The 26,799-nt window shown below is 39.7% G+C and overlaps 4 protein-coding genes across 16 annotated transcripts in view; 2 read left to right on the top strand and 2 right to left on the bottom strand.

Annotated features, from left to right (window-relative positions):
• The first annotated feature begins 153 nt into the window (after positions 1-153).
• LOC106750460 (vesicle transport protein GOT1B) lies at positions 154-1,802 on the top strand. The gene is made up of 4 exons (XM_014630828.1): positions 154-614; positions 744-835; positions 916-1,094; positions 1,181-1,802. The coding sequence occupies exons 1-4, from the start codon at positions 590-592 to the stop codon at positions 1,305-1,307; spliced, it is 423 nt and encodes a 140-aa protein (XP_014486314.1). The 5' UTR covers positions 154-589; the 3' UTR covers positions 1,308-1,802.
• Positions 1,803-2,108: 306 nt separating this feature from the next.
• On the bottom strand, positions 2,109-6,440 carry LOC106750458 (ADP,ATP carrier protein 2). Its single transcript, XM_014630826.1, has 4 exons — positions 6,173-6,440; positions 4,215-4,476; positions 3,263-3,497; positions 2,109-3,174 (listed from the first exon to the last, which is right to left on the bottom strand). The coding sequence occupies exons 1-4, from the start codon at positions 6,333-6,335 to the stop codon at positions 2,932-2,934; spliced, it is 903 nt and encodes a 300-aa protein (XP_014486312.1). The 5' UTR covers positions 6,336-6,440; the 3' UTR covers positions 2,109-2,931.
• A 4,333-nt stretch (positions 6,441-10,773) lies between these two features.
• Positions 10,774-26,799, top strand: part of LOC106750441 (protein furry) — a 33,535-nt gene continuing 17,509 nt past the window's right edge. For 2 of the 7 annotated variants that reach the window (XM_014630795.1, XM_014630790.1), the window contains exons 1-24: positions 10,774-10,930; positions 11,408-11,493; positions 11,837-11,878; positions 12,383-12,559; positions 12,646-12,830; positions 12,889-13,082; positions 13,153-13,362; positions 13,452-13,659; positions 13,770-13,907; positions 13,979-14,213; positions 14,296-14,699; positions 14,787-15,362; positions 15,434-15,569; positions 15,653-15,823; positions 15,900-16,089; positions 16,175-16,351; positions 17,343-17,489; positions 17,969-18,139; positions 18,227-18,376; positions 18,450-18,619; positions 18,714-18,985; positions 19,154-19,308; positions 19,574-19,737; positions 25,064-25,273. In XM_014630795.1, the coding sequence (XP_014486281.1) occupies positions 11,451-11,493; positions 11,837-11,878; positions 12,383-12,559; positions 12,646-12,830; positions 12,889-13,082; positions 13,153-13,362; positions 13,452-13,659; positions 13,770-13,907; positions 13,979-14,213; positions 14,296-14,699; positions 14,787-15,362; positions 15,434-15,569; positions 15,653-15,823; positions 15,900-16,089; positions 16,175-16,351; positions 17,343-17,489; positions 17,969-18,139; positions 18,227-18,376; positions 18,450-18,619; positions 18,714-18,985; positions 19,154-19,308; positions 19,574-19,737; positions 25,064-25,273 (4,525 nt within the window). In that variant the 5' untranslated portion in view covers positions 10,774-10,930; positions 11,408-11,450. Of the gene's footprint in view, positions 10,931-11,010; positions 11,081-11,393; positions 11,494-11,836; positions 11,879-12,382; positions 12,560-12,645; positions 12,831-12,888; positions 13,083-13,152; positions 13,363-13,451; positions 13,660-13,769; positions 13,908-13,978; positions 14,214-14,295; positions 14,700-14,786; positions 15,363-15,433; positions 15,570-15,652; positions 15,824-15,899; positions 16,090-16,174; positions 16,352-17,342; positions 17,490-17,968; positions 18,140-18,226; positions 18,377-18,449; positions 18,620-18,713; positions 18,986-19,153; positions 19,309-19,573; positions 19,738-25,063; positions 25,274-26,799 lie in introns of those variants that run through there. The other 5 variants (XM_014630796.1, XM_014630791.1, XM_014630794.1 and 2 more) reach the window with 5 other exon arrangements.
• On the bottom strand, positions 19,762-23,764 carry LOC106750442 (thyrotropin-releasing hormone receptor). 7 transcript variants are annotated; one of them, XM_014630802.1, is made up of 6 exons: positions 23,705-23,742; positions 23,566-23,577; positions 22,998-23,447; positions 20,529-21,446; positions 20,150-20,351; positions 19,762-19,970 (listed from the first exon to the last, which is right to left on the bottom strand). In XM_014630802.1, the coding sequence occupies exons 4-6, from the start codon at positions 21,330-21,332 to the stop codon at positions 19,861-19,863; spliced, it is 1,116 nt and encodes a 371-aa protein (XP_014486288.1). In that variant the 5' UTR covers positions 21,333-21,446; positions 22,998-23,447; positions 23,566-23,577; positions 23,705-23,742; the 3' UTR covers positions 19,762-19,860. The 7 variants fall into 7 exon arrangements, with proteins under 7 accessions (XP_014486288.1, XP_014486286.1, XP_014486285.1 ...); XM_014630800.1 differs by having other exon boundaries at positions 22,998-23,577; positions 23,705-23,764; XM_014630799.1 differs by having other exon boundaries at positions 22,998-23,577; positions 23,651-23,722.

The raw sequence follows: 26,799 nt of genomic DNA, 5'->3' as shown, positions 1-26,799 counted from the left end.
ATTTGCGCTTTCTACATCTATTTTCTTTCTTCCGACCTCAAAGAGCACGGACGTGCGAAAGTTTCTTTCACTTGAAATGCAAGTAGTGTGGAAAATGCGATTGAGGAACGAACACACCTATGAACGTGAAACCATTTTTTCGCAGCGATCATTTTCAACCCGGCGAGTCGGGAAGCTGAAATTTGCCAATTGGGTGAAAACGAGCCGCATATGTGTGCGTATATGCATGCGTAACGATAAAGAGGTCGGGGCGAATCGTGGTGATATTCAAATTGAAGTTATAGATTGTGTGACTCCACAGTTATTCTTTGGTTTATTTTCTAAGAGCTAATTTCTCGTAATCACGAAAATGATAAATGACGGAATGTAACAAGTCATCAAAACAACTGTCGAGTGAATTTACTCCGGTACAAACGACGCTCACAAAGAACCCGATGAAGCTCCGTAATGTTGTACAGTAAGATCGCGCTGTATTACCAATGACGTGGATGTAGGTTAGCTTTTCCTACATTCACCACGGGTATCGTGCGAACTTATTAATTCGTCCAGTATATCGTGCGCATTTCTTGCGAAAAACCACTTGTAAATAATGTTCGAAATTACGGACACGCAAAGTGAGTAAAATACCTGAACGGATATTCACCGACTTCTGCATGAAAAAGCCGGCGAATATATAAGATGACCATTAAATATTGTTGACTTAATCACAACAATGTGCATTTCATAATTTCATTGCATTTCAGAAATCGGAGTAGGGTTGGCAGGATTTGGAATTTCCTTCTTGTTCCTCGGTGTATTATTGTTGTTTGATAAAGGTTTACTTGCCATTGGAAATGTAAGATCGTCAGGTGTCATTCTCTTGTCCGTTTGCAAAAATGTCATATCTCTGAGCAATTTTTTGGATTTATCTTACAGCTTCTATTTATTTCTGGCTTGGCATGTGTTATCGGACCATGGAGAACTCTAAATTTCTTCTTTCAAAGGCATAAAATAAAAGCTAGTGCCTCGTTCTTAGGAGGCGTTTTTGTGGTACTTATGGGTTGGCCCATCATAGGCATGATTTTAGAAACCTATGGTTTTGTACTGCTTTTCAGGTAGGTGTGCTGAACTTAATGATTAGTGAATTGGGTATTATTTCCTTACCATTAATTTATTACTTACATGTTTCTTTTTATTTCAGTGGTTTTCTGCCAGTAGCAATAAATTTCTTACGAAGAGTACCTGTATTGGGTACTATACTAAATATGCCTGGTCTCAGTCGAATCTTGGACATGATAGCAGGTGATTCTAATAGAACAACTGTATGATAAGAAAATTCATATCTTTTTGCTTTGTGACATGTATATAAAGTGTTCTTATGCAGTGTTCCATATCTTTTTTTGTCATTCTCATTTTAGAATGTCAGTTGTCAAATACAGATGTTTGTACAAAAATGTAAAACTAATTTATCTCTTACAATGCCAGGTATAAGGATATCGATAAGTTTGGTAAAATTAATTTATATGTTTACAGTAAATTAATGTGACTTATTGTGTGCTGTCTGATTATGTCAAGGGTGCGATCGGTTACATAAAGCATTCCATAACTTTGTATATATGAGATTTTTTGTATAAATTTTTGTATAAATGAAAATGACAATTTGGATTTTATTAATTTTGCGGTATTTACTCATTATTAATTAAAGTAAACAATGGCCAAAAATGTACCCTTCTCTTGATCAGATATATCATAAATGTTTATAATAAGATAAACGAATGTGTACGTGTCATGTATGTATCAATAAGATGTTTTACATATTGAGAGCAAGAGATGTATTACTTTATATAGTCATCTTATGAATTCCCAAAGAAACTAGAAAATAATCGTCACAAAATACTCAGAAACATATCTAATCAATATCTTGCCTTGAATCAATTAAAATTTAATATATATATGCTTACTATTTCTCTCTAGAAACCTAATCTAGGATTTTTACAACCAAATCTATAGTTACTTCAATGAGAATTCAGTTTAAAGTTTAAACACATAGTAAACAAAAAGTTAACTCAAAATTTTTCTTCCTAAAGCAAATTCTCATCAATTCAGGGAGGAACAAAATTCCAAATATATGAAATTTTATATCATTTTTTATTGATCTGCTGCTTCCCCTGTGTGTATGCATCCTAACATGAACAGATTAGATGCATACATTCTGAGTAACGTTTTTCATCTTACACATAGTCGTCGAAAGTGCGAAATTAAATTATTGTCCATCGAAGCTTGATGGATCGGCTGATATCACCAGGAAATTATAAGTTTATTAATTACGAAATAAGAATTATCTACAACGGGCCGAGAGTAAGGGCGGGGGGCGGCCCAGGCTACGCGCCCCGCCATCACCGTACTGACGTCGTCGCGCATCCGCCTCTCTCACTGACTTTACATGCGCGCCGCGCTCATTCAGATTCTCTAGGCAATTATACTTTCGATACTTAATATCGCGATCAGCCTATTCAATGACGTGTTTTTGGAACGTTTTCAGGTAATTATGACCGGATTAATTATGACATGATTTCCGGTTATCGTAACTGGCCTAAACTTGACAATTCTCTACCTTCTCGTTTTTTTCAACTGTAGTGTAATAAGAAAATACAGTACGTAATGTCTGTCAGCCGCTGCGGGAAAATACTGAATCCGGCAATAAATTAAGCAGATTCTCTTCTATGTTTTTTTCTTTTTTTTTATCATTTTACGTTTACAATTTCTGCCGAGTTTCATGCATTTTACGAGCTGCTACCGAACATCCTCAGCCTGAATTACTTGATCGTTAAAACCGACAGTGAGTCTCATTGTCCGTCGGTCCGGGATTTGCTATCAAATCGGATGGTTTTTAGGTAAAATGACGATGTCTGTGATCGGTGAAAGTAATGAGACGAGGATCACTTTAGCGTTTTAAAGGAGGTTCTTAATTTCGTCGTACAGTACGAGCACGAGCGCACCACCGGTACCACGAAGGACATTAGAGAACGCGCCCTTGAAGAAGGCACTACCACCCTCCGACTTATAAATAGTGGACCAGCAATGAAGAGTGTTTTTGTACAGAATGTCGCTCTTTGCACGGCCAGACTGCATCATCATACGTCTACGTACCGTATCAAACGGATAAGATACAATACCCGCGACAGTGGTTACAGCCTAAAAAAATTTAAAGAAAACAGTTGAATAACAGTCATTTAGATCTATATGAGTGATATAATTGTTTGGAATCGCGTGGTCTTCTCACCTGGGCAATACCCCATGAGACAAGGAACGGAGTCTTTTTAGGGTCTGGCAGCATACCACGGGCAGTGTCATAGAAACCAAAATAAGCAGCCCGATAAATGATGATACCCTGAACAGATACGCCGAATCCACGGTATAGACCAGTGATACCATCGGCCTTGAAGATCTTCGACAAACAGTTACCCAATCCCGTGAACTCACGCTGTCCAGTACCTTTGCCTACGTCAGCAGCCAACCTAACAGTAAACAAGATGTGTTAGAATGAGACTAAATTGCATAACTACGAACGTTAATGATTTCATATTTTTCAAATCTCTCATTATTTTCTATGTATAAAATACAAATGTATTTATTAAGAAGTTTAAGAAGCAATATAACATTTTGTATGATTAATTGTCCATAAAAATGTGACATATCATTCACTTTTATATATATACTTCTTCATTAAAAGTTACTTAAGGCTTGTTGTTCCACCTTCGAATAAGTTTATGTAACGAATAAATATTTAACATACGTTCCCGTAAAGAAATAAACTACAAAAATGCGAAAAAATTATTGGTATATTATTGTTTTTCAACAGAATACAAATAATTTTTTCGTCTTCTTGTAGTTTATTTTCGTACGTTTTTTAAAATATTTTCCCATTAGATAAACTTATTCGAAGGAATAATTGGCCTTTATAAAGCGGTATTCATAATCAGATTTTATATTCAAGACCGTCTTAAGTTCATCTTTAAATGCATTGTAGCCGTTGAAACAATCTATACAGTATTTGAAAATCAATTTAGGGCGATCTTAAATATAAAATCCGATTATGAGTGTTGACTTTAGTTTTAGGCGAGTTAAAGCCGCAAAGGAGAAAATTGGTGTATCATTTATTGCTCATTAATTAATTCATAATCATCTATATATTAACGAATTTGTATAAACTGAAGATATCTCGTGCAACTTACCTAGTTCTGGCAAAGTCGAGTGGGTAGACAAAGCACAGAGATGTAGCACCGGCAGCACCACCAGATGCCAAATTTCCGACAAAGTAGCGCATAAATTGAGTGTTCTTGTCAACACCACCAAGAAAGACTTGCTTATATTTATCCTTGAAGGCAAAGTTCAAAGCTTGCGTCGGGAAATATCTGATAACATTGGCAAAATTACCACGCCAGTAACTGAGGAATCCTTGTTCACGTGGGATACGAACGAAACAATCGATCATACCTGAAAAATAATATATAAAGAGATAAACAAAGTTCGCTTTATTTATTAATTCCTACATTATATTTTATTAATTTAAATTATAATGAAGAATATAAATAGGGAGGGATATTTTTCAAATTGTCAAAATTTTATATAATTGTATAGATATTACAGTCGACTTATATTATAATATTTAGCCATATATGATTTAATATTGGAAATAAAAGAATTATGGAAAAAAGTATTATCTATGAACTCTTACTAAATATAAATGTTTTAGTAAAAATTTGCATGACAAAAGTAAAGAATCATGAATGAAATAAATGACAACAGTCAAACAGACTGTTGACTATAGCTCTGGCATGCAAAATTAAAGTACAATTTAGATAGTCACACGCTAATCGCGTATATCGAATTATTAATTGTAGCCAATCGTTAATTTCATTAATTTTGAAGCTTAAAAAGTAATTGTTACATACATCAATTGGGAATTATTCGTGGTAAATGGACAAATTACAAAATCTCTCAGTTATCACAATTCTCCCAACTTGGTTTAGCTTAGCGATTAGCCCGAGATCTCTAGAGCGTGCCAATTAAGTTTCAAGCCGTTCTATCTCCCTCTCTCCCTGAAGACCGTTTCACGAATTGCACTTGAGATATCGAAGTTCAGACAATATAGGGATGCAAAAAAAAAGCTACCACATTAAGTGACATTCAGAGAGATTCTGTGTGCGATAATCTTGGAGGCAAAGTTCAAGGCCTGCAAGACGGCACAGTAACTCTGCAAGTGATCTCGAGCGAGAGGACCGAGCAAGCTGAAACTGCAAGTTATCGCGCGACATCTTCCTCGCATCGAAACGGCATCGTCCCGACAACGGCCGTTCCATCGCTGACGGAATGAATGAAGCAGCGGGGGGTGCCACTATAGATGACGCGAATTCGTGAACGAACGAGTGGAAGTAGGTAAGCTCGAAGGAATTCGGTCTCGTGGCTGAGCGAAAGGGCGGCCATGTTGGACCGCACCGTCATCGATCGGGGGCATTACTGTGCGGTCGTCAGCGAGAAGGCAGTACGCGCCACCTACCAACTGGCCGAACGATGCGTTCCATCGAAATATCGATCCATCCTCGAGCGGCTGCCTGCCGGCGGAGGCTTTTTCACCGCTATATATGCGATCGGTCGGTGCCGACCGAAAGTAAGTTATGTAAGACGGCGAGACGGCCGTGCATGATCGACCTTTGTTACATAAATACAAGAAATATCGATACTCGAATTCCGTAGCCGCGTGGCGCTCTACGCGGGGCACACGAGGCGCCCTAAACGTTAGTGCGCTAACGGCATTACATAACGGTCACCACTGTCACCGTCTATCCCGTTCTCCCCCGCATAGGGAACCACCCTGGGAACACTTGCACATGCTCGAGATCACTCTTTCTCTCTCTTTCCCTGGCTGCTGACACATGCTTGACGGACAGGGCTGTGCCGTTCTCGTCAGATTCGCTGCGTCTCGCGCTCGTTAACGTTGGCACTCTCTCTTTCTCTTCCGTGGCGAGCCTCGCATTCCATCCGCCTCAATTGCCATGACACCGTGCGCGTGACGCGGCCGGTGCTTCCCCTATGACCCTGAGACTCGAGGAAGAAAAAAGGGAGAGGAGCGACAGAGAAAGAGAGAATGGCGGGGGTGAAGAAAGATAGAGATCGTGGAAACTGAACTCACCCTTGTAACGCTGGTTCTCGGCGATCTGCTTGGAGATGTGCTGCACTTGCAGCAATAATTTGACGCGCTCGATAGGCGCGACGGTGGTCTTGGAGATCGCCGCTGCGACACCGCCGGCCAGGAAATCCTTGGCGAATGCCACGGGATCCGTTAATCCAGACATTGTGGTGTGCGAGAGAGATGCGGGTAATATGTAAAGGAGAGCGAGAGAGAGGAGAAACCGGACTCCTTCCTGCGGTGTTGTATGTCGGACGCGCGCCGGACGACGAGTGATCGAGGCACAGTGTTCCGTTCGTCAGAACGGACCTCCGCTAAGAATAGACGGGCGCGCACGGGTCACGTGTGCCATTCTGCGCAGCACCGGAGCGCCGTCAACACGGTTCACCAGTAACCTCGGGACCGTGACACTCCCGGCCGCCGTGACACTCTTTCGTCGACGGCACGCCGCTTCCGCCCGAATTCACGACCTTTCGTCCTCGCGCGATCGAACGGCCGAGCGACATGTCGCATCGTCTTTCGCGCGACCGCCACCTCTCGCCAATTCTACGATTCGAAAGGAACCGCCATCCACGACCGCTCGATTGCATCCGGTTCGCCGGTCCGCGGACCGCCACACATTGTTCTCGCTGATATACGAAATTACGAACACGATGGCGGGAAAAAGTAGGTAAGCGGGAAGGACACGCGCTCGAGGGAGATCTGCTGTCGCTTTTTCGCCCGCTTTTGCTCAGTAAACACAGCCAGTCATCGGTAACGCAACGTCAATGTTATCATTTCCCGCTCGACAATGTAACACACAACGCTTTATATTGCATTTACATTGTGAGCGGGTTATTGTAACATTGATGTTATCTTACTGTTTACTGGCATAATACTCGTTTATTTCGTGCTGTACAGAGGGAGACACATTGGTATGATTGGATACACGTAATATGTAAATGTTTATCCAGGTGGAGAGAGCAACCGAAAAGGGAGAATACTTTGTCGAATCCAAATGAAGCGGAGATTCATTTGGACAAAGTAAGGTCCACCTTAAGGTGGGGGAGTTTAACTTTTACTCTGGTATCTCCGTGTACAGAATTCGGTGTACTATGTTACAGTACGTATTATGTTAGACTTAACGTCACAGATAATATTAACAATTGCAAAGAGCGAAGGTCTGAAAAGTGTAATTTGCAATAATTCCACCTATCGCCGAATGCTCTCTCTTTTTTCTCTCTTTCATATCTTAATCCTTTTCGCAAAATGGCAGCCAACTGCGAGCCGACCATGTGACCGGTGCGAGCATCCCTTTGCGATCGAGTCTTCGGCTGTGTTCAAGGCGGACATTTTGGCTCGGTCCGCGTGAATTTGTCAAGAACGAGACGCAAGGTCAATTCTCTGTCGAAGAAGGAGGTCAACGGGACACGTCGCTTGCGTAAGCCTGGCTTAGGGCCATAGAGTTGCGGAGGAGCCGCGTGCGCCAGAGTTCAATGGAGTAACGTCAAGGTACAGGGTGTATTTATATGCGCGCTCGAAGAGGGAGAGAGAGAGAGGAACAGGCGCGAGCACGCGCGGCAAGCCTTCCGTTGGCGGAATAGATGCTGCTAAAAGCAGCCGTCCAATTTCATCTACGCACGCGGTCTGCACGCTCACGTCGATATCGAGATTACGTTCGTCGGCGTTCACCGTGTGCCCGACAGCGATCTCTCTCTCTCTCTCTCTCTCTGCGTGTGCGCGGGGGAATAATTGCGGTAGTTCGATAACGAATTCGAATTACACTTGACATTGTCCTTGTCGCTCGATAGATTTTATTGAGAAGATGCGCGAGGTGATCGAAGAATCTTTCGAGAGCGATTCGTGACGGAAACATCGGCGATCGCCCTCTGTTGTCACTTAGTTAATTCTAAATAATGGATTTCGTGACAAGCGGTAAACGATTGACGAATGAAGGCTATAGGATAAGGTTGGTTCGAATGAAATTAACTGGAGAACAATGGATTCGCGTTTGAGTTTGATACGAAGATAATGCTTATTGTCTGCGCCGCCCGTGTGGATTCCTCGTTTGTAACCCTCTCTTTATCTGACCACGTTATCCGTTAGCACGTATATCTACGCATTTCCGTTTCGCCATCGAACGGCTAAGTGTTCGAGTTGAAAGATAAACGCCACGCTCTGGATGACGAAGTGGGGAAAAACGGAATGAGAAAGCGTATGCGTAATTAATAGTGGGGAGCCGGTTATATTTTTTCCTCTATGAACTGTACTTTGATATCAAAGTATAGTTTATGTATTTTGGAGGAATAATACAGTCGACGGCAGTATTTAAGTTCTTTAGCTCGCGCCGTGAGAATGCAAAGTGTTTATGACGCTATAAAAATTGGCAAATATGACGTATGTTTATTTGGCCTGATTTTGACGTAAAGTCAAATAGATAGACTAATGGAATTCCATGAAAATATCGCAGGTGTCGTTTCCACTCCAGCAGTTCTGGAATTACCGTTGACAAAAGTTGATGAGTAGGTAAGATAGGATGAGAGGATTTCTCGACGTTTGAGAATTGCGATGATGAGAATTACCTGTTATCATTTCCTGTTATCACGATGAGATTATCTTTCGATCTGATAAGATTAGGTTTCACAGAGATAGGAGCGATAAAGGTCCAAGGAGTTGTCTCCGGATATGCATCGGTGTATATAGTTCGTAAGAATGAAATCGAATACGTTCCTGCGTTAGCAACTCATTAGATATCGGGCTCGGGGTCTTGAATGTCGCGTATTGGATTAAGTGGCGACCTTGGTGAAACGAAGTGTCGCACGACTGTGCAACCGCTAGTTCCGATGGTCAATGCACCTGAGGGGTGTTCACAGCTAGTTTTATTATCATTAGGAGCTCGAGGTCGCGATCACTGCGTGATTGCAAAACGTATCGTCGTGTAGACGGCACGTGCTGCACAGAACGAAAGACGAAAAGGACGTCGTCGTCGTCGCAAATTTCGATTCGAGCGCAATATTATTGAGAGCGACCATGCTCATCTTACAACAACGCGCAAACATATGTCAATTTTTTATTTATAAACATCACATGTCGCCCAAAATGACTCGTATTTTCATTACGTAAGCGGCGGTTAGGAAATTTTTGCTAGCTTGAAATCACTTTCTTCGTAATTTAACAAATCGTTATTTTTATTAGATTTCTTCGAAAATATGCCAGAAATATAAACATTTTTTTACAAATATAAAACAAAATTTATTACACTTTGATGTAACTCTTATTAATCAGCCTGTAGTCACTATTCCAATACACATTTTTCGTCTACGGGAAGAAGTTTTTTTTTCAATTGGTCTAAGGAAAAAAATCGAATTTTTAGCTATATGTAAAACAGTATTTATAGTGGAAAAGCAATAAATCTTTTTTTACATCACAACCTAATATAAAAGAATCATGTATGTGTGTTTTATCTCTAGGAAAAGTATAGATTTAAGAATTGGAATTATATATAGATTGATTTTTTTCCGACATTTTTTCTCTTTCTCTCTCTCTCTCTTTGTTTTTAAAATGGACTAGTCAGTTACGAATTCGTTGGCTATCCCTGATAAGCTAGATATGTATATGTGAAGAACTTTTAAATAGAGATACGAAAATATAACAATCTATTATATAATGTTTGAATATTTTGTAGAATTATGGACAGGTACAATTTTGCTTTTTCTATATTTTAATTCAATTATGTAACATCTAATATGAATATTTATTCACAGAGCTTTTTTATTTATTACGTTGAATCCATTGGACATCGCGTTATATAATTATATATGTAGACTTATGCGCGCATAAAATCATGTAAATATAATTGTGATAAATATAATTTTCCAATGTTACTACCTTTTCGCATATTTTTCCCTCGATGTATTACAACTTGATATATCTGCGACATTTATTTTAACAAAGTATTTTACAATTTCAGTTATAAAGAAATGATCCTTGCGATGTATATTTACTAAGCATAAAGTAGCTTTCTATCTGATATAGGCTGAAAATAATGTACAGTTGCAGTTTTTTTAAATATTTTATACCAAATACACATTTAGGCATATTTATTAAAATATAAATGTATATGTAAGGTAAAAATATCAATGTCTGAATATATATTTAACTTTGAACACATTCTTGTTAGTTTGGTCTTTAAATATGAATATTCAAACTTTCAATGTGAAATATATGTATATATTCAATATATGCATGTATATTCTATGCTGAAAATTTAAATATTCGTACAAAACAAGAACGTCTAGAGTTAGATAGTCGTGGTCAGACATTGGTATTTTTGCCTTACATCGTTCGCTTTTAAACATTTGTTTCTTTAAATTGCCATGGCGCGAGAAACTCTGTTGGTACAGCGTTTGACAAATTGAAATATAAGGTAAGTTCAACGCTATCTAGTGGTACCATTCTGATAGGTGATGGACAGCGAAGAAAATCTAAAGAACTCGCGAAAGGGGGGAGTAAACGTCTTCACTCTTACTCGAGTAGAAAGAGAGAGAAAGTATGAGAGAACGAGATAGAGAGCTTCTCATAATAGTTCTCCCTCTATTTTGCTAGATGGTGCGCAGTGCTTCACTTCTAAGTTCTTGAGTGTATCGTCTGACCGGAATCTGTCGACGTGCTATCAAGAATGTGTTAAATCGTAAGTTTTTTACGACGATATATCACATTTCGTCGCGTACGTGGATAGAGGTGAAATCGATGAGACGTCAGTAACATCGTCGTGAATTTACAGTGAGCATCTTTGTGATTTTGTCACTTTGTTTGTCGATGTGTGACATGTACTCCCACATTCCCCCTCCCGTAGGTTATGGCTCCGTTCAGCGCGTATTTTCATAGCTGCGCATTAATTAAATAATTTACGTGTGATTATCCCAGATACGAGTTACGTCGTGAGATACTTTTTCAATTTGGTGCTTATATTTCTACGTTACGTTACATGGTCTATAAATTACTACTGTTACTTCAATTAGTATTTATCATTTTTAATGCATTTATAATTATACGCAAAATTATTCACTGTATAAATAATAATTTGTTTATATAAAACAAAAAATTAATGCTGCGTTGACAAGTGATAATGTAAAAGATATCTATTTGTTCTTATCTGTATGAAAGATAGATGTTAATTTTTGATTTCATGCTTATGCTATTATCCATGTTATCTTAAGTTTGTGATAAAAACATTGATAAATAGTGCAACTGTTTTAGATGTAATCACACTAAAGTTATACCACGATGTCATCTATTATAAATGTTGCCTGAAGAGAAGGCAAAAGTCAACAACATGACGGAAGGTTGGTTAACTCATATATGGTATTTTATACATGGTGTTTTATAGCTTATAAACATAATTTCAAAAATAAATTCTCAACCTAAAAATAATACAAAATATAAACATTTTTCCTATCTGACCTTGTTTCCAAGTTACAAACATTTTTATGTTTCATTATAATTTTCATTACAAACTGAGTTTTATTATAACATTTTCACCTAGAAACAAGGTCAGATAGGTCAAATGTTTATGTGAACTTTTGTGTTTCATGTCCAGAATTTATTTTTGAAATTATGCCTACATAGTATAAAACATCCTATATAGCAATAAATTGGGAAACTAATAATTTTTTGTATGTATTATAGGCGCAGAAACCCAACCAAATGCAGGCAATGAGGCTCAAGCAGGTAAGTACTAGTTTTACCGATGATTTTTATATGTATGTTTCTTTCTTAGTGTGTATATACAGTTGACTATATACAGTTGACCATTAAGCCTGATATAATTGAGTTAGTGTTCATTGTAGGTATCTGTTACGTTATAGAATAAGGCTTCATTTTTTAGTTTGTTTCTTTATTCAGTACATATATATATATATATAATGATAATACATATATATATGTGTATATACATATATATATATATGTATTATCATTTTATTAAATCAGAAACATATCTTTGTATTTTACATTATAGTTTAATAAATGATAGTATAAATACATAAACAATTGTAATAATAAGCTTTATTAAATTATAAATTTAAAAAATAAATTAAAATCTTAAGTAGTATTTTAACTAGTATCTTATATTATTTTAATACCTTTTTATATTATAGCCAAAAGTTGTTTAGAATGCATGAGAATAGATTTAAAACAAACGTAAATTTTTACCTCATATTGTGCTTTTTATAGAAGCCTTAGAATCAAGAACAGCACACAGTGAAGGATTACATGAGGGGACGGGTGAATCAACATCACAAGCTACCCTTGAACCAGTGCAAGAGTTACTCACAGTTCATGGAGCTACACAGGGAGAAAGCAGCGATGCTGTTAGTATTTATACTGCCAGTACTTCAGTATCTGGCAATGGTAAGTTTATATTATTAATACTTTACAAACTCTAGTGATATATTTCAAATTATAAATAACGTATAAATATTACTATTATTTTTTAGAGTCAAGTTCAAGTAGAGTCAGTGCAATAACTGTGGTACTACCGTGGGGTGCCCAAAAGGAGACAGTAAAACCACAACAAATAGGAGACATGGACTTAAGACCAGGAGAATATGTGATGCGAATTCTATTCGCAGAATTCACTTCACAGGCTGAGAAGAAGATGGAAGCTGTTATGACAGAACACGTAAGTGTCGGTTGATTAACTGCTGTCTATAAATATTGCTAAAATGTGTTATTTTCAGGAGAAACAATTGTCGAAAGTCTTGCAAAGGGGAGAAGATCCACAATTTGATCAACTTTTATCAGCTTTCGGTTCAGTTGCTGAACACTGTCTGCCGTCAATATTGAAAGCTCTGTTCAATTGGTACGAGCGTCAACTCGTAGATCAAGGCGGTGATCAAAAGAAACCCGGGAAAGAAGATCAGAAGGGAAAGAGGTAAAAAAAAATAGAGATGAAAATATTAGTATACATTGTATGAGAATTAATAATAAATATATTATTTCAGCATTATGTATACGATAGTATCAGGAAGTGTAGAAACAGTGGAAAGAAGCGAAGCAGACTTATTGCAAGAGCGTAGAGATCTTGCTGTCGAATTTATATTTTGTTTAATGTTGATCGAAGTTTTACGTCAACTACCGTTTCACCCCGGCCATGAAGATCTAGTAACCTACATAGAAAATATTGCCTTTAAACACTTCAAATATAGAGAAGGGTAGATCAATTGTTTTTGTCGTAATGGAAATTAATGCAAAGAAAAAAATAACTGAAGTCTAATTAGCTTTTATTTTTATATCTTTTTAGCATACAAAATGAACCAAATGCAGCTAATATTCACATCATTGCGGATCTTTATGCCGAAGTAATTGGAGTTTTGGCGCAATCTAGATTTATGTCAGTGAGGAAACGGTTTATGGTGGAACTGAAGGAATTACGCGCTAAAGAACTAGGTCCCCATACTACACAGAGTATTATATCTCTGTTGATGGGAATGAAATTTTTCAGAGTCAAAGTAATTATTTTATCTAGTTAATATAAAATATACAATTACATATATCTTGAGCTGTTTCTATGTTTTTAAAGTGCTTATACTCTTAACCGTACAAATGTACAAATTTTCAGATGGTACCGATAGAAGAGTTTGAGGCATCATTCCAATTTATGCAAGAGTGCGCTCAATACTTCTTGGAAGTAAAGGACAAAGATGTGAAACACGCTTTGGCTGGTCTGTTCGTCGAGATATTAGTTCCTGTTGCTGCTGTGAGTGGTGTTTCAAGTTATCATTTTTCGTATGTGTATCATAACATAATTAATTGTATTTTACGTTTCAGGCTGTGAAAAATGAAGTGAACGTACCATGTCTGAAAAATTTTGTAGAAATGCTATATTCGACGACACTAGACATGTGTACAAAATCTAAGCACAGGCTTGCGCTTTTTCCCTTGGTAACCTGTTTGCTCTGCGTCAGCCAGAAAACGTTCTTTTTGCAAAACTGGCATTACTTTTTAGCAATGTGTCTATCCCACTTGAAGAATCGCGATCCGAAAATGTGTCGAGTTGCATTAGGTACGATTAAAACACAGATTCTGTAGACGTTATTTCCATAAAGAAAAATGAGAGAATGCGCATGTTTTTATACTTATTACAGAGGCTTTATACCGTTTGCTCTGGGTTTACATGATACGAATCAAATGCGAGAGTAACTCGGCCACGCAAAGCAGACTACAGAGCATAGTGAATTCCCTGTTCCCCAAGGGATCGAAGGCGGTAGTACCGCGGGACACGCCGCTAAATATTTTCGTTAAGATCATCCAGTTTATCGCGCAGGAGAGATTGGACTTCGCGATGCGCGAGATAGTGTTCGATTTGTTGTCCGTCGGCCGACCGGTGAAAATAATCTTAACTCCCGAACGTATGAGTATTGGACTCCGGGCGTTCCTTGTCGTAGCCGACAGTCTTCAACAGAAAGAAGGAGAACCGCCGATGCCTCGCACAATGGGCGTGCTACCGAGTGGAAACACCATGCGCGTTAAAAAAACGTTCTTGAACAAGGTACGTATGACCTACGTGTCTTTATGCGTCCTACTGGATATCTAGTCTAAGTGTCAAAAAATAATTTCACGTGTTTCCGCGACACAGATGCTGACGGAAGATACCGCGCGGAGCATAGGTATGTCGTCGTACTTCCCACACGTGCGCCGGGTGTTCGTCGACATCTTGCGCGCGTTGGACGTTCACTACGGCAGGCCTCTCATGATGACCAGCACTCAGAACATGAACAAGGAACCGGACGAGATGATTACCGGGGAGCGTAAGCCTCGGATAGACCTCTTTCGCACTTGCGTCGCCGCCGTGCCGCGCTTGATCCCCGATGGAATGACTGGTGCTGAATTGGTCGATCTGCTGTCTCGCTTGACGGTGCACATGGACGAGGAACTGCGCGCGTTGGCGTACCAGAGTCTGCAAACCTTGGTGTTGGATTTCCCCGATTGGCGGCAGGACGTCATACTCGGGTTCACGCAGTTCCTAGCCAGGGACGTGCAAGATACATTCCCGCAGCTTGTGGACAACGGTCTTAGGATGCTGTTGCAACTTCTGACATGCTGGAAGAACGCACTGACCAGCCCCAGCATCAGATCTAAGGAACAATCGGTGGATAACACGCGGGTGAATATACGCATTGACGTTGGCATCAAGAAATGCGAATCAGGCCAGGTTTGCATTTACGCAGACAAGATTTTCACATTTTGCACGCGATCCGTACAAACCTCATGTTTCGTTTACAGAAAGTGGAGCCTGTGTCGAATATATTTTATCTGGTGGAAGGATTCGCCTTGGTCATGCTCTGCAATTGTCGCCTTTATCCTCGACGACTAGCTGTTCATATACTTCGCGAAGTTAAACTTCTATTGAAGACTTTAGGTAACTGTACATTTACATGTATGAATTACATACAAGTAGCGCGTTACAAATGAATGTACATTTTACGCGTGTCTCTTTCTTAGGAGGACCAGAGGATGATCAGCCGGTTATCGATGTGATCGACGCTTGCTGTCCCGCTGTCTTAGAAAAGTGCTATCACATGCTGCCGCCGGCTGAAAAAGCGGCTGCTGCGTCTACGTCTAACGTGGATCTGCAGTGGATAGCGGACAGAAGTAGTTGTGTTTGGACAGCTGGTAATACTTGGTTTTGTCATACTTTTCGTGTACGCAACATACGTTTATGTCTATCTACATTTATTTTACGTCGCAGGATTTCACGATGAAAACAGCACCAAGAGTTCTTCGTCGCTTAATCTAAACGGCGCAGATCCGTGGGCCAGCTGCTTATTCGCCTTTTTGGAAAAGGACAGAGTGCTCACGCTATGTCCGAACGCCGTCGCTCACTCGTGGCCAATTGTCTTCAGTCGCATAAATTCTCTGTTCTCGGTGGTGGATCCCACGTAAGTTTTTGTAATTGTACTACCGATATTCTTATCATAGACGCTTGAATTTTCAAGTAATTTAGACCTGTTTTGTTCCATACAGCCCAGTAAATGACAATCGAGCTTCGTTATTGAGAAGTTCTACAACGGTGAGGAAGCCGGTGAACGAGAGAGATGTCTACATGCATATTTGGAAGAATTACCTGACCTTTGGATATAGAGTCGTGCCGCCTGTGCCGAATCCGGTCGTTCGATGCGCCAGTCCGGATCTCAGTCTCAGGTAAGTCAGCGTATTGATACTTACGACGGCAGTTCAGACAATATCACATTGTTCCATCATATTATTATTATTATTTAATTTTCTCAATATTTATCTCAATGAATTATTCATGCTTATTATGTATTATTCGATGAAGTACCTGTAAGCGTATGCATTGATTCGCCGGCTGTAGCTGCAATCACATCGGTAGGGAAGACACCATGTTCAGATGCAGCTGCACTGACGGAAACTATGCACATGGCTTAAATGGAGTTTGCTTTAAATGGAGTTTAGCTTAAACAGAATATTCTGATAAAATTCTCCAGTTAATTGAAAGGTCATGTTTAGCTGAATAATATATTAGAGCTTTAAATGTACCTTTAAAAGAAATGTAAGTCATCGAATAGAGTCATTATCACTTGGTATTGATTGGTGTTGGATCGTATATTATTTCACAGAAACGCCAATTGTCCATTTATTTGTCTCGGGCAATCTTAGCAATTATTTCCCAGTAAAATAGACTTGTGCCTTTTATACACAAGGAGAAAAATAATAAAATAATTTGTGCATTTCTGATGAGTTGTTGATCTTTATCCTGTACCGGCACAGCTGTCGAAACTACAGTTTTATAATACTTCATTACTGAATATTATTCTGTCAAATCTTTCAAATAACGTGCCCATCTGTCAAATGACATGCTAACGTGTTAGTCGGTGAAATGGCTGAGTAGACCGGCACCAATTTGTACCAAAATCGCGCTTGGCACTCGGGAGCGGATTCCGATTTGCTTTGTCCTCCTCTACGCATATACACACTTCGCTTTATTTTCCGCAACACCATATCTCTCGCATGCTGTCTCCTATCACTGTATCGTACATGTACATCTCTCACTCTCTCTCTCTCTCTCTCTCTCTTTCTCTACCACTATCTGGATATTAGAGTAGTAGTCTCTGAGCAGTAAATAATGTTTGATACAAGGAGCATTGGTGGTACACTGTATTGCATACTCTAGTGGTCAGCATACGGTGGAGTTTGGTGTGTTGTGCATGAGTAAGGAGTTGAGTCAGAGCCTGGAGAATCTCGGCGGGGCGCAGACCCTGCCGGGCCGGTTCTCTGTACCGTCCATTTCCGGCATCTACACCAGGCATAAGCGTACCAGGTGAGCCTGAGATTAACAATCGCGAACGACCACGCTTCGATGTCACCCGGGATTTAAACGGTCGTTGGTAATTCGCACTATATCCTCCACACTGTTAAATCTTCGTCTTTTTACTCTTTCTTTGTCACCCCCTCTCTCTCTCTCTCTCTCTCTCTCTCTCTCTCTCTCTCTCTCTCTCTCTCTCTTTTTCTATCCTTTCTCTTTTCCTCTTTGAACGCACAGTTCTGGTACATTGAACTTTCAGCTTTGTGCTCAAACCTCTCCGGCCTAACAGTTCTCTTTCGCGGCAACTTGCGTTTGCCATCCTTGCCTAGCCTCACGACCGTTCCCGACCGCTTTGTTTCGAAGACTAAACTTTGACCGATATTCGCGTGCACGCGACTATTAATTTGCAATATAAGCTTTCGTAAAGAAACTTGGCTTAACTTAGCGAGCCCGGTAATAAGAAACAGTGAAACACAGCAGTTTCGTTTCCGCAGCTCCTCGCCGGACAGTCTGTCTGCGGAACGCGGTGACAACAAGTCACCGGGCACGAACGCGAGCCCCGCTGCCTTGTACAAGCTTACCGTACCTCTGCTGAGATGTGAGGCCGTCGATGTCAGGGATGCCGCGGTTCAGGCCATCGGAAAAGTAAATGCCGACGCCTTGAAGTAAGCACACTCGCTGTCTGATGTTATATTTATTTCTTACGAAGAGTCAAATCGCAAACTGTCCTCTCGATCACCTATTCGTTACAGAGACTTGATGGAGGAGTTGGTTCCTTACATACGAGAGGCGGTCGATCGAAAGCAGGAGAATATGAGACGACGTAGAAGACGCGACGCTTTGAGACTGCAGCTAGTTAGAGTACTGGAACTGATAGCCGAATATGGAACGTTTGGTATCTGGTTAGTTAATACATTAACTTGCTCTTTCTCCTCATATTTGTCTGAAAGACTTAATGTTGCCGTTTCTCCTTAGTCCAGCGGTATTAGATCGCGAGACGCAGTCTCTACATCCGACATTCGTCGAGTACATAGACGGGGCGAGGATTTACCTGGAGAATGAAACCGACAAGGAAGCGCCTGCCGTGCGAGACATTAAACTACACTTCTGCAACTTCGTCAGGAAGATGATCAAGAGCTTTTCATGTGAGCAGTCTTGGTCGGATAATCCTAAATATCACAAAACAAAAATACATAACGCCTGATATATTAATTTCTTTCTCGAATTCTCGCTTTTCAGTGGAGACGTGTTATACCCTGTTGAAGAGGGATCTAAGGAGAAACCTGTTCATGCTGTTCGCCAGTTGGGCCGGCGTTTACGGCAGACCGCTCACGAGCACGTCGTCTTTGCAAGAAGAGGAGAAATCCTGCACGGAATTGCAACTCTCGGCATTGCAGGCCATGAGCGGATTGTTGTGTTGCGGATCGTGCTTCAATCCGCAGTCGCTTTCGGAGGAGGGCGCGATTTTGTATCAATGGCTGGACTTACTACTGGCCAGTAAGGACGAAAAGGTAAGTTCCGCAAACAATTTCTTTTGTATAAAATTTCATCACTACTTCAGCCTGTCACACGAAACTACAGTTAATGTATCGCGCACATTCAATCACATCGACGATTCGAAACATTGAGTCCCATTTTACGCATTCTGCTGAATTTTGTAACTCTTTTTTTTTTTTCAGATTTATACACTCGCACGCGAGACAGTCGTGTTGCTGCTCGAGGGGAATCCCGACATCGGTACGCTTTTAGATTGGGTGGTGGACCGATGTTACACCGGCGCACCGCAAGTGGCCGATGGCTGCTTCCTTGCTTTGGCAACGATCTTCAGCGCCAGGTTTGTACAAACCCAAGAATTCAAATATATTAATATTTATATGAAAATGAAGTTAATTTAAAAGTTTAATATTTATACTTAAGTATAACTTAAAAGTGTTTATTATAAATAAGAAAATATGAGATTTCTATATACATACAGAAAATATAGAGACTGTGGGACACATACTTTTGCATTGATAGAATCGTTGGGCTAATTGTAAATACAATAACAGAACTCGTAAACAATAATTTTAAGTATATATGATTTACAATTCTGTTTTCAGAGAATATCCTTGCGACCATTACACGAGCGTCATCAACGTGACGTTGATGAACACAGGATGCCCGCGCGCTCCGGTCCACGACGCCGCTCTTCAACTTCTCCAGTTGCTGGATCAACGGTTTTTCGGCAACGTAGGCCCGCTCCCAGCTACGGAACTCGAGGCCGGTGAGTTTTTCGTTTTTGTCCTGGTACATCGTTATATCGCACCGTACATCTTTTCCCGACCGCTTCCACTTTACCCCGCGTTTATTCAGCTACTTGCATGAGTGAATTTCATGTTTCTTTGTATCACAGTTTCTCACTTATTGGAAGCTTTCGTGTTTCTTGAGAGTCTTGCCTTTGCACGTTGTCAACGGACGACCGTTTTGTCGAACTCCATCTGCGCGTGAAATCGGAAACTGTAAAGAGACAAAGCTTTATCGGATTGCTCTCAAAATGATTTATTTGATTTCCAACGTAAATGTCACATAGAAAAGAAACCAATATAACATCTCGACCAATCGGACACTTATATTTGTATTCGCACACTTCGCAATAGTATTATATCGACTATGATCGAGTTACGTTGAGTACCTACCATACTGTTTTCCTTGATTCGCCATTTGTATGAGGGTCCCGTTTCTCCCGACACGCGGCCGGTGTATAAACATGCGGACCATCTCCTTGCGAAAATTCTGCCCGCTCGCGCAGTAAAGGATAAAGTTAATCCCGAAACTCGTGTTGAACAATATGTTGCACATCTGCTGCGCGCTGATTAACCAGTATTTCTGTGACTGGTCCTGAATTGAAACGATCATTAACATTGCGAGGCGTTATTGCCGAACAGAAATACAACATTAAACACAACTTGTCGCAAAAACACTCAATTTCGTCGCGTTGAATGAAACTTGCGATTTTTAGAAGAAGTGATCTCATTGACCCGACAAATTGAGTAAAAATGGAACGTCGATACGTACGTAGAAAGCGAACATCCTCAGCACGAACGAAGGCATATTGAGGCAAAGAAAGGCGCTCGAGACGATGAGGAGCATCTTTGTGACCTTGGTCTGCGGCATTCTGTCGCGCGCATTGCGCGCGTCCTTCTCGTTGGAGACGTCGGATTCTATGGTCAATGTCCTCCGCACATGGTCGTGCTTGTAGATGTTGCGCGCTATCAAGGTGTTGAAGATCACTATCATGGTGAGGGGCACGGCAAATGTCAAGACGGTGTCGACGTAGTTGTAAGCATTCGCCCAAGACTCCCAGCCGGTGGCCAAGTAACAGAGGGTGGTGTTTCCATACCTGGTGGGTACCTTACGGGGCCCGGAGAACAAGAGGAACGGACCGCTCAGTAGAATCGCCAGAACCGTCAGGCCGATTATCACGACCTTCGCGCGGGCGATCGTGCACAGAGACTGGCGGCGAAGCGGATACTTGACCGCCACGTAGCGCTCGACGGTGAAGGCTACCACGAGCCAAACGCTGAGGAAGCTGCAGACAGCGCTGACGTAAACGATGGACTGGCAGTAGCCCGACTCGTTGAACAGATGAATGTTAAACTCATTGAGCCAGACGAGACAGACCATCACCAGGAAGCCGCTATCGCTGATCGCCAACGCGCCCAAGTAGATGCTGGAGGACGCGCGTCGCAGCTTCGTGCCGAAGAACACGCATACCGACAGGATGTTGCCCAGCAGGCCTAGGTGGACGAGAATCGGCGTGTAATACACTTGAATATTGTGCAAGACGACTTCGGTCGTGCTCATATTTCTGACGGGCATTTTTCCCGGGCCGTACTTCCCTCACAGGCGGCGTTGATGAAATGAAAACCTGAGGATGTTAGCACCGCGCCGTGCGCCGTTGAATCCATAACAGCTTGCGTCACGCATGATGACCTGAAAGATCATTAGTGTGGGCTATATAGGGAGATAGAAAGAGCATTTCAAACGTCGTGCGCTTCCTGCGAGTCGAGTTTACGACTGAATCTTGAAGCTGAAAAGGCGCGAATGGCGGCCTTGACAGTGCCAATCAAACGCGACATTATTTAGCGCGGTATTCTCATTCAGAACGTTTCGCTTGGTGGGTGAATTTTAGCAACTCTTCTTGAAGAAAACTGTAAGATATACTATTCTGAAGTTTTGCGTAAATATTTATTTGTACTTTAACTACACACAACAATTTCTACAAATTATTATCGTCAATATTGACAAAGTTATAAATAATTTTATTAGCGCTGAACGCGAAAGATTGATTGCCTCGATTCCGAACGTTGTAGGTTTCTGAAACCGAAACGGCAAAAAAAATTATTAAACTATAAAACTGTAGCTATTGTTTCGATCACGATAAAGTCAACATCTTTGGTATTTCGATTTTCTAAGGACTCCGAAAGCTGAAAAAGAACTGACTAAATATCGCTTTTTCTCTTTTAAGTTGTGGCATTTTGTCAAAGATCAATTTTTATTCTCTCAATTTTATCTCTATTTATTGTGATAGGCACGATAGCTACAAGTTCAATAATTTTTCACCGTTTATATTTCAGAAGCTTACAACGTCCGGACTCATGACAACCATATGAGCAAAACTTTCGTTCAACGTTGCATAAAATTATCTATAACTTTATTTTCTATTGATATTTTTTATTAATATTAAAAGTAATAATGTAGAAATTATTGTATATAGTAAATACATAGACAAATATTCCTACAAAACTTCGGAATTGTATGTCTTACAGTTTTTCCAAAAAAACCCTAAAAACTTACAAAACGATGTTTCAAGTTAGACTTGATTCACAATTGAGCGAGAATGCCAGTCAATCTGTACTCTCGCTGTACGCTCGTTAATTATTTTATCGTCATTCGATCAGCGCGAAAAGCTCTTATCGCGTATCACAAAATGCAGTCTATCTGTGTTTGCCAGATGGGGGAAAAAATGCGCAGGGAAACTTGGCGCGCTTATCATGCGTGTGCGGAAATCCTTCGCGCGCGAAAGATACATTAACAAATCATTAGAGAATGCATTATTATTGCGCAATTGTTGATTCAGATTATCGCAAATTACACGGACACGCCGTAAGTGTGGGTGCGTACATTCGAGTGAGGTAAAGTTTCATTGTTGTTGTTATTATTAAACGCGAACAAAGTGTTCGACAAACTTATCGTATTTCCATCATATTGCACATTATTAAAATTGAGAATCGTCTTACAATGTGACGATAATCGTGAGCGGGAATAAAAATCCTTATTTGCGCGGCTGCACATTTTATTACGGACAAATCCGATTCGCAGCATCGTATATTTTTTTACGTTTTATATTCTTTGTAAACATAATGCGTACGCGCTGCGTGGAATTTCCAGCTTTTTCTGCCTTGTGGGGTATTCAATTCCAATTAGTCGCGACAGGATTTGTCAAATGCTTTTTGTGCGCTCGTGCGGCCGATTGATACGTACCTTTTTATTGGATTTCACACGAACAAACGATGCTACGCGGTTTATTTGTGAGACGTGCAGATGCCAATCGTATTGGGCTACCATCCAGAATCTATAGACGATTTTATGACACAGTTCCGAGAGCCTCTTTTAACTTCTCCAAACATTCTCAAGTGTTTCAACATACATATATCTTATGCATTAAGGTCGCACATGTTCTTGACGTTTCGGAGATGCGAAAAATCTTCGAGACACGTGATATGTTCCATTTGACAGAAGCACTCTCACTGATACTGTTCAGTTGAATTTTTCTTCTTTTTTTTTTACCTGAGATATTTTCGACACTTTGTTCCAAATAGTATGATTTAACGACGAGTGTAAGACCGGTATTTACAGTCGGATCTTATATTTAAGATGATCTTAGGTTCATCTTGAGATATTTCGTAGCCAATGAAACGAGACGTACAGCATCTGAGGACAAACTTAAGACGGTCTTAAATATAAGATCCGACTATGAATGCCGGCCTAAATTGTGTCTTATATTCCGGTGGTCCTATTAGCGATGACAGCGACCGCGACCGCGTCTTACCGTTCTTTCGTTCTACGAAAGAGAAGAAAAACACAATAATCTTTTGTTTGTATTTAAGAGTTTTTAATAATAAGGACAATTTTACTTTAGTACTCGAAACAACTTTCAGTCACCAACGTTACACTTTTGACGAACATACCCGGATGCCGTCTCAGCTATTTCTGTTAGGTGCCTCGACGATCCATTCTTGATAAAGCTCACGGTGCATCCAGCATTCTTGCTTCTGCGCATCAAAGCAATGCAAATTCCCTCCTATTTACGCGAAGCTTGCGCATGTCGATATGCTATTTCAGGAAAGAAATATACTACATTGATTTACGTTAATAATTTTTACATATTGAGATTTATTGATGCTTATTAAAAACTTAATACTGATTTGAGACACGCGATGAAAAAAGCTCCGTTTGAGAAGAGAACTTTAACGAAAAAAAAAAACAAATCGTACGTGTGATAAAAATCACAGTTACAGGAGCTCGGAAAATACGTGTAGAATTGCTTTTATTATCCCACGTCACACATTAATAGGACAATAATTAATTACCCACACGTTAATAGGACTTATAATTAATAATCTTTTGCAATTATCGCATTATCATCAAGACATTACGAGCAACTGTTAAGCTTATTATCGTATTATTGATAAACATTGTTTCCAAATTCTACTTAGAATCTTGGGAAGATGAAATCCGCGTTGTTACATCATTGCCGTGTCGTTCGGATACAAGCGCACTGTTTCCGAGAATGTGGATAGCGCCTTTCCATATGAAAAGGAAAATGATACGCTCTCCATGCCCTTTTATGCACGATATTCTGACACTTATTTGCGCTAAATATCCCGGAAAGCATATCTGTACCCTGCCAACCGGTATTATCCGAAATTCGGGCAATATTAAGTGTTACCTCCGTGGTTTCCGTATGCATTGATTAACGCATTTTCTTCACAATTATTCACTCATTCAATGTCTAATTCTATCCCGATCCCCTATCCCCCAGCCTAATTTTATCCTGATTATTGAACGTTCTTCAACAAAATTGCGCGATTTATTGTTTTTTCACGTAAATTTAATTAAAAGCCAACTTTCTTTGCAATTACTTAATTCTAAAAATATTAATAGGGTATAATTAGTGCGGTCCAGCGAGCATTACAAATGCTTCGAAGCATTTCTTCTTCTTCATCTATCTTTTAGATTCGAATAAAGGAAGAAAAAGGAAAAAAACGCTTCGAAATATTTGTAGTGTTTGCTGGACCGCGCCTAATATCGAAAATTAATGATCAAAAATAACTTTCACAAAAGTGGAGTCGTGAACATGTGTGATATAAATAAACAGTAAAAAGATAATTTGTTTTTATCAACATAAAGGCACAATGATATTTTGTTTTTATCAACATAAAGGCACAATGATATTTCGAAGCAAACTCGTATAATTAGCAAGATATTTAACTTTCTCGTTACTCCGGTAACGTAATCTGTAAGTCTGCCTGCTTCCTCGATTGCAGGACATAATGATCCCCTCGCAAGCTCCACCGCTACCGTGACTTCCGGCCCGGGTCAACAAAGTAATCCTGCAGGTGAAATTTCTTCTGGTGGCACAATCAGAGGCGGTACACTAGACGTGCTTTTGTCGACCACTTATTGCCGTAGTCAAATGTATCTTTCGCGTCAACTGGCCCAGTTACATCCGGAGCTTACGATGCCGATGTTCAGCGGTAAGTAGATCCTGTAAAATTTCCTTGTAATATTCTCAGCCCTGAAGGCTCCATCTCGCTGTAAAACGTTAGCGTGATAATTTTTTAAAAATTACTGCCCGGGAATAGGTGAGATTAAGTTGAATTTAAATGGAAAACAAAGCTCGTATTTTGTTCTCTGTACTTTTAAAAATTTTACCTGAGAATTATATGAGTTAGTAGAAGTCTGTAATATGTTACAGTATTTGATAAAACATTGTTTATTTTATTTTAACTTATTGACATTGACACTTTAGTATGTCTATATTTATTTTTTGCACGAGTTCTTTTCTTCATTTTGGTTTTTTTCATCCGATAACTGAAGAAGGAGGAAATTAATGGAATCGAAACGTTGGTATTTTCTCGTGAGTGTGTGTCTTAGAGATACCACTTCATCCGAGTAACTTACGTTCCTATTTCTGCGTATCTACATATCAGGTTCTCCTTATCATACACAATTTACTCGATTGTATATCCACAAGCTTTTAACATTGTTCTTTGTTACATGGAAAATTACAGAGAAAATATTGAAATTCTCTGTATCGTTGGTATGTATTGTAGGAATTGTGTTGAAACTCTGTATTATAGAAATTTTTGTAAGAATTTAAATGATAGCTTTAGACAGATACTCTAGACAGTTGTTCCCTCAAACGTCGATTTTATACCGGACATGAATTTCGGTCGATTAAATATACCACTTGTAAAAAAAAAATCGTACGTTGTATATTTCTATAATGCCAATATCGTCACATTCGATGTGTTCTATTTTGATATTTAAGTTCAACATATGATAAAACACAATTAGTAACTTTTCTGGTGTGCGCTTATACGCACGTGGATGGACCTTGGATTTTGTAGAGAATCATTTCCGCACGGTCAAGAGCTATTTACTCTCGCAATTGAAATTTTGCTTTTCCCTTCTAATTAAGTCCTCGAAATATATTACAATTAATACGGAAAATTTAATTAATGGCAACAATATTAAGATTGTTTTATAATGATGCAATATATAATGTGACGTAGGACGGGCTGAATATAAATCATTAGAAATCTTTCACTGAAAAAAAAAAGATCGTAAAATTTCGTTGCTTTCAACATTTCTGATAAATTTGCAAAAAATTCGCATATATGCTCATGGAATAAGGATTGTCGTTCAAACTAAAAGCATTTGCGCGGAACTTTTATATTTACGTAAAATGTCTATTTTGCGTCTGTTGGCAGAAAACTATTCCAATATTTTTCGAAAACCGTTACTTACAGAAAATAAGGATCGTTTTGTCCTGGCTTGCAAGCGTCGTGAACAATATTGATACTGACTATTGTGACATTCAGTTTCGATTTATTGTTAAATAAAAGCGCAATTATAGCGTACAACAAGATAGTCACACAAGGTGCTTGTATTTATCATAGCGAGGAACGTTCAACATAATCGTCGCTGATATTCATACATGGTAGTTTATTGACCATTAGCCGCGCAGATCCAACTCGATGTTAATTGCATCACAATC

Source organism: Dinoponera quadriceps, unplaced genomic scaffold, assembly GCF_001313825.1.
Source record: "Dinoponera quadriceps isolate SergipeBrazil2010 unplaced genomic scaffold, ASM131382v1 scaffold5784, whole genome shotgun sequence".
Taxonomy (NCBI): domain Eukaryota; kingdom Metazoa; phylum Arthropoda; class Insecta; order Hymenoptera; family Formicidae; genus Dinoponera; species Dinoponera quadriceps.
Note: the sequence above shows the minus strand (reverse complement) of the source record. Positions and strands in the feature narration are given on the sequence as shown.

Bases quoted from the DNA above. Each gene is read 5' to 3' on its own strand.
- LOC106750460 (XM_014630828.1), top strand. From the start codon at position 590: ATGTTCGAAATTACGGACACGCAAA. The intron at 615-743 runs GTGAGTAAAATA...ATTGCATTTCAG, and splicing joins CGAAATTACGGACACGCAAA to AAATCGGAGTAGGGTTGGCA. The intron at 1,095-1,180 runs GTAGGTGTGCTG...TTTTTATTTCAG, and splicing joins GGTTTTGTACTGCTTTTCAG to TGGTTTTCTGCCAGTAGCAA.
- LOC106750458 (XM_014630826.1), bottom strand. From the start codon at position 6,335: ATGTCTGGATTAACGGATCCCGTGGCATTCGCCAAGGATTTCCTGGCC. The intron at 4,477-6,172 runs GTGAGTTCAGTT...ATTATTTTTCAG, and splicing joins CGAGAACCAGCGTTACAAGG to GTATGATCGATTGTTTCGTT. The intron at 3,498-4,214 runs GTAAGTTGCACG...GTTTACTGTTAG, and splicing joins CTCGACTTTGCCAGAACTAG to GTTGGCTGCTGACGTAGGCA.
- LOC106750442 (XM_014630800.1), bottom strand. From the start codon at position 21,332: ATGCCCGTCAGAAATATGAGCACGACCGAAGTCGTCTTGCACAATATT. The intron at 20,352-20,528 runs GTACGTATCGAC...GTTTCAATTCAG, and splicing joins TGAGGATGTTCGCTTTCTAC to GACCAGTCACAGAAATACTG. The intron at 19,971-20,149 runs GTAGGTACTCAA...GTCTCTTTACAG, and splicing joins GAATCAAGGAAAACAGTATG to TTTCCGATTTCACGCGCAGA.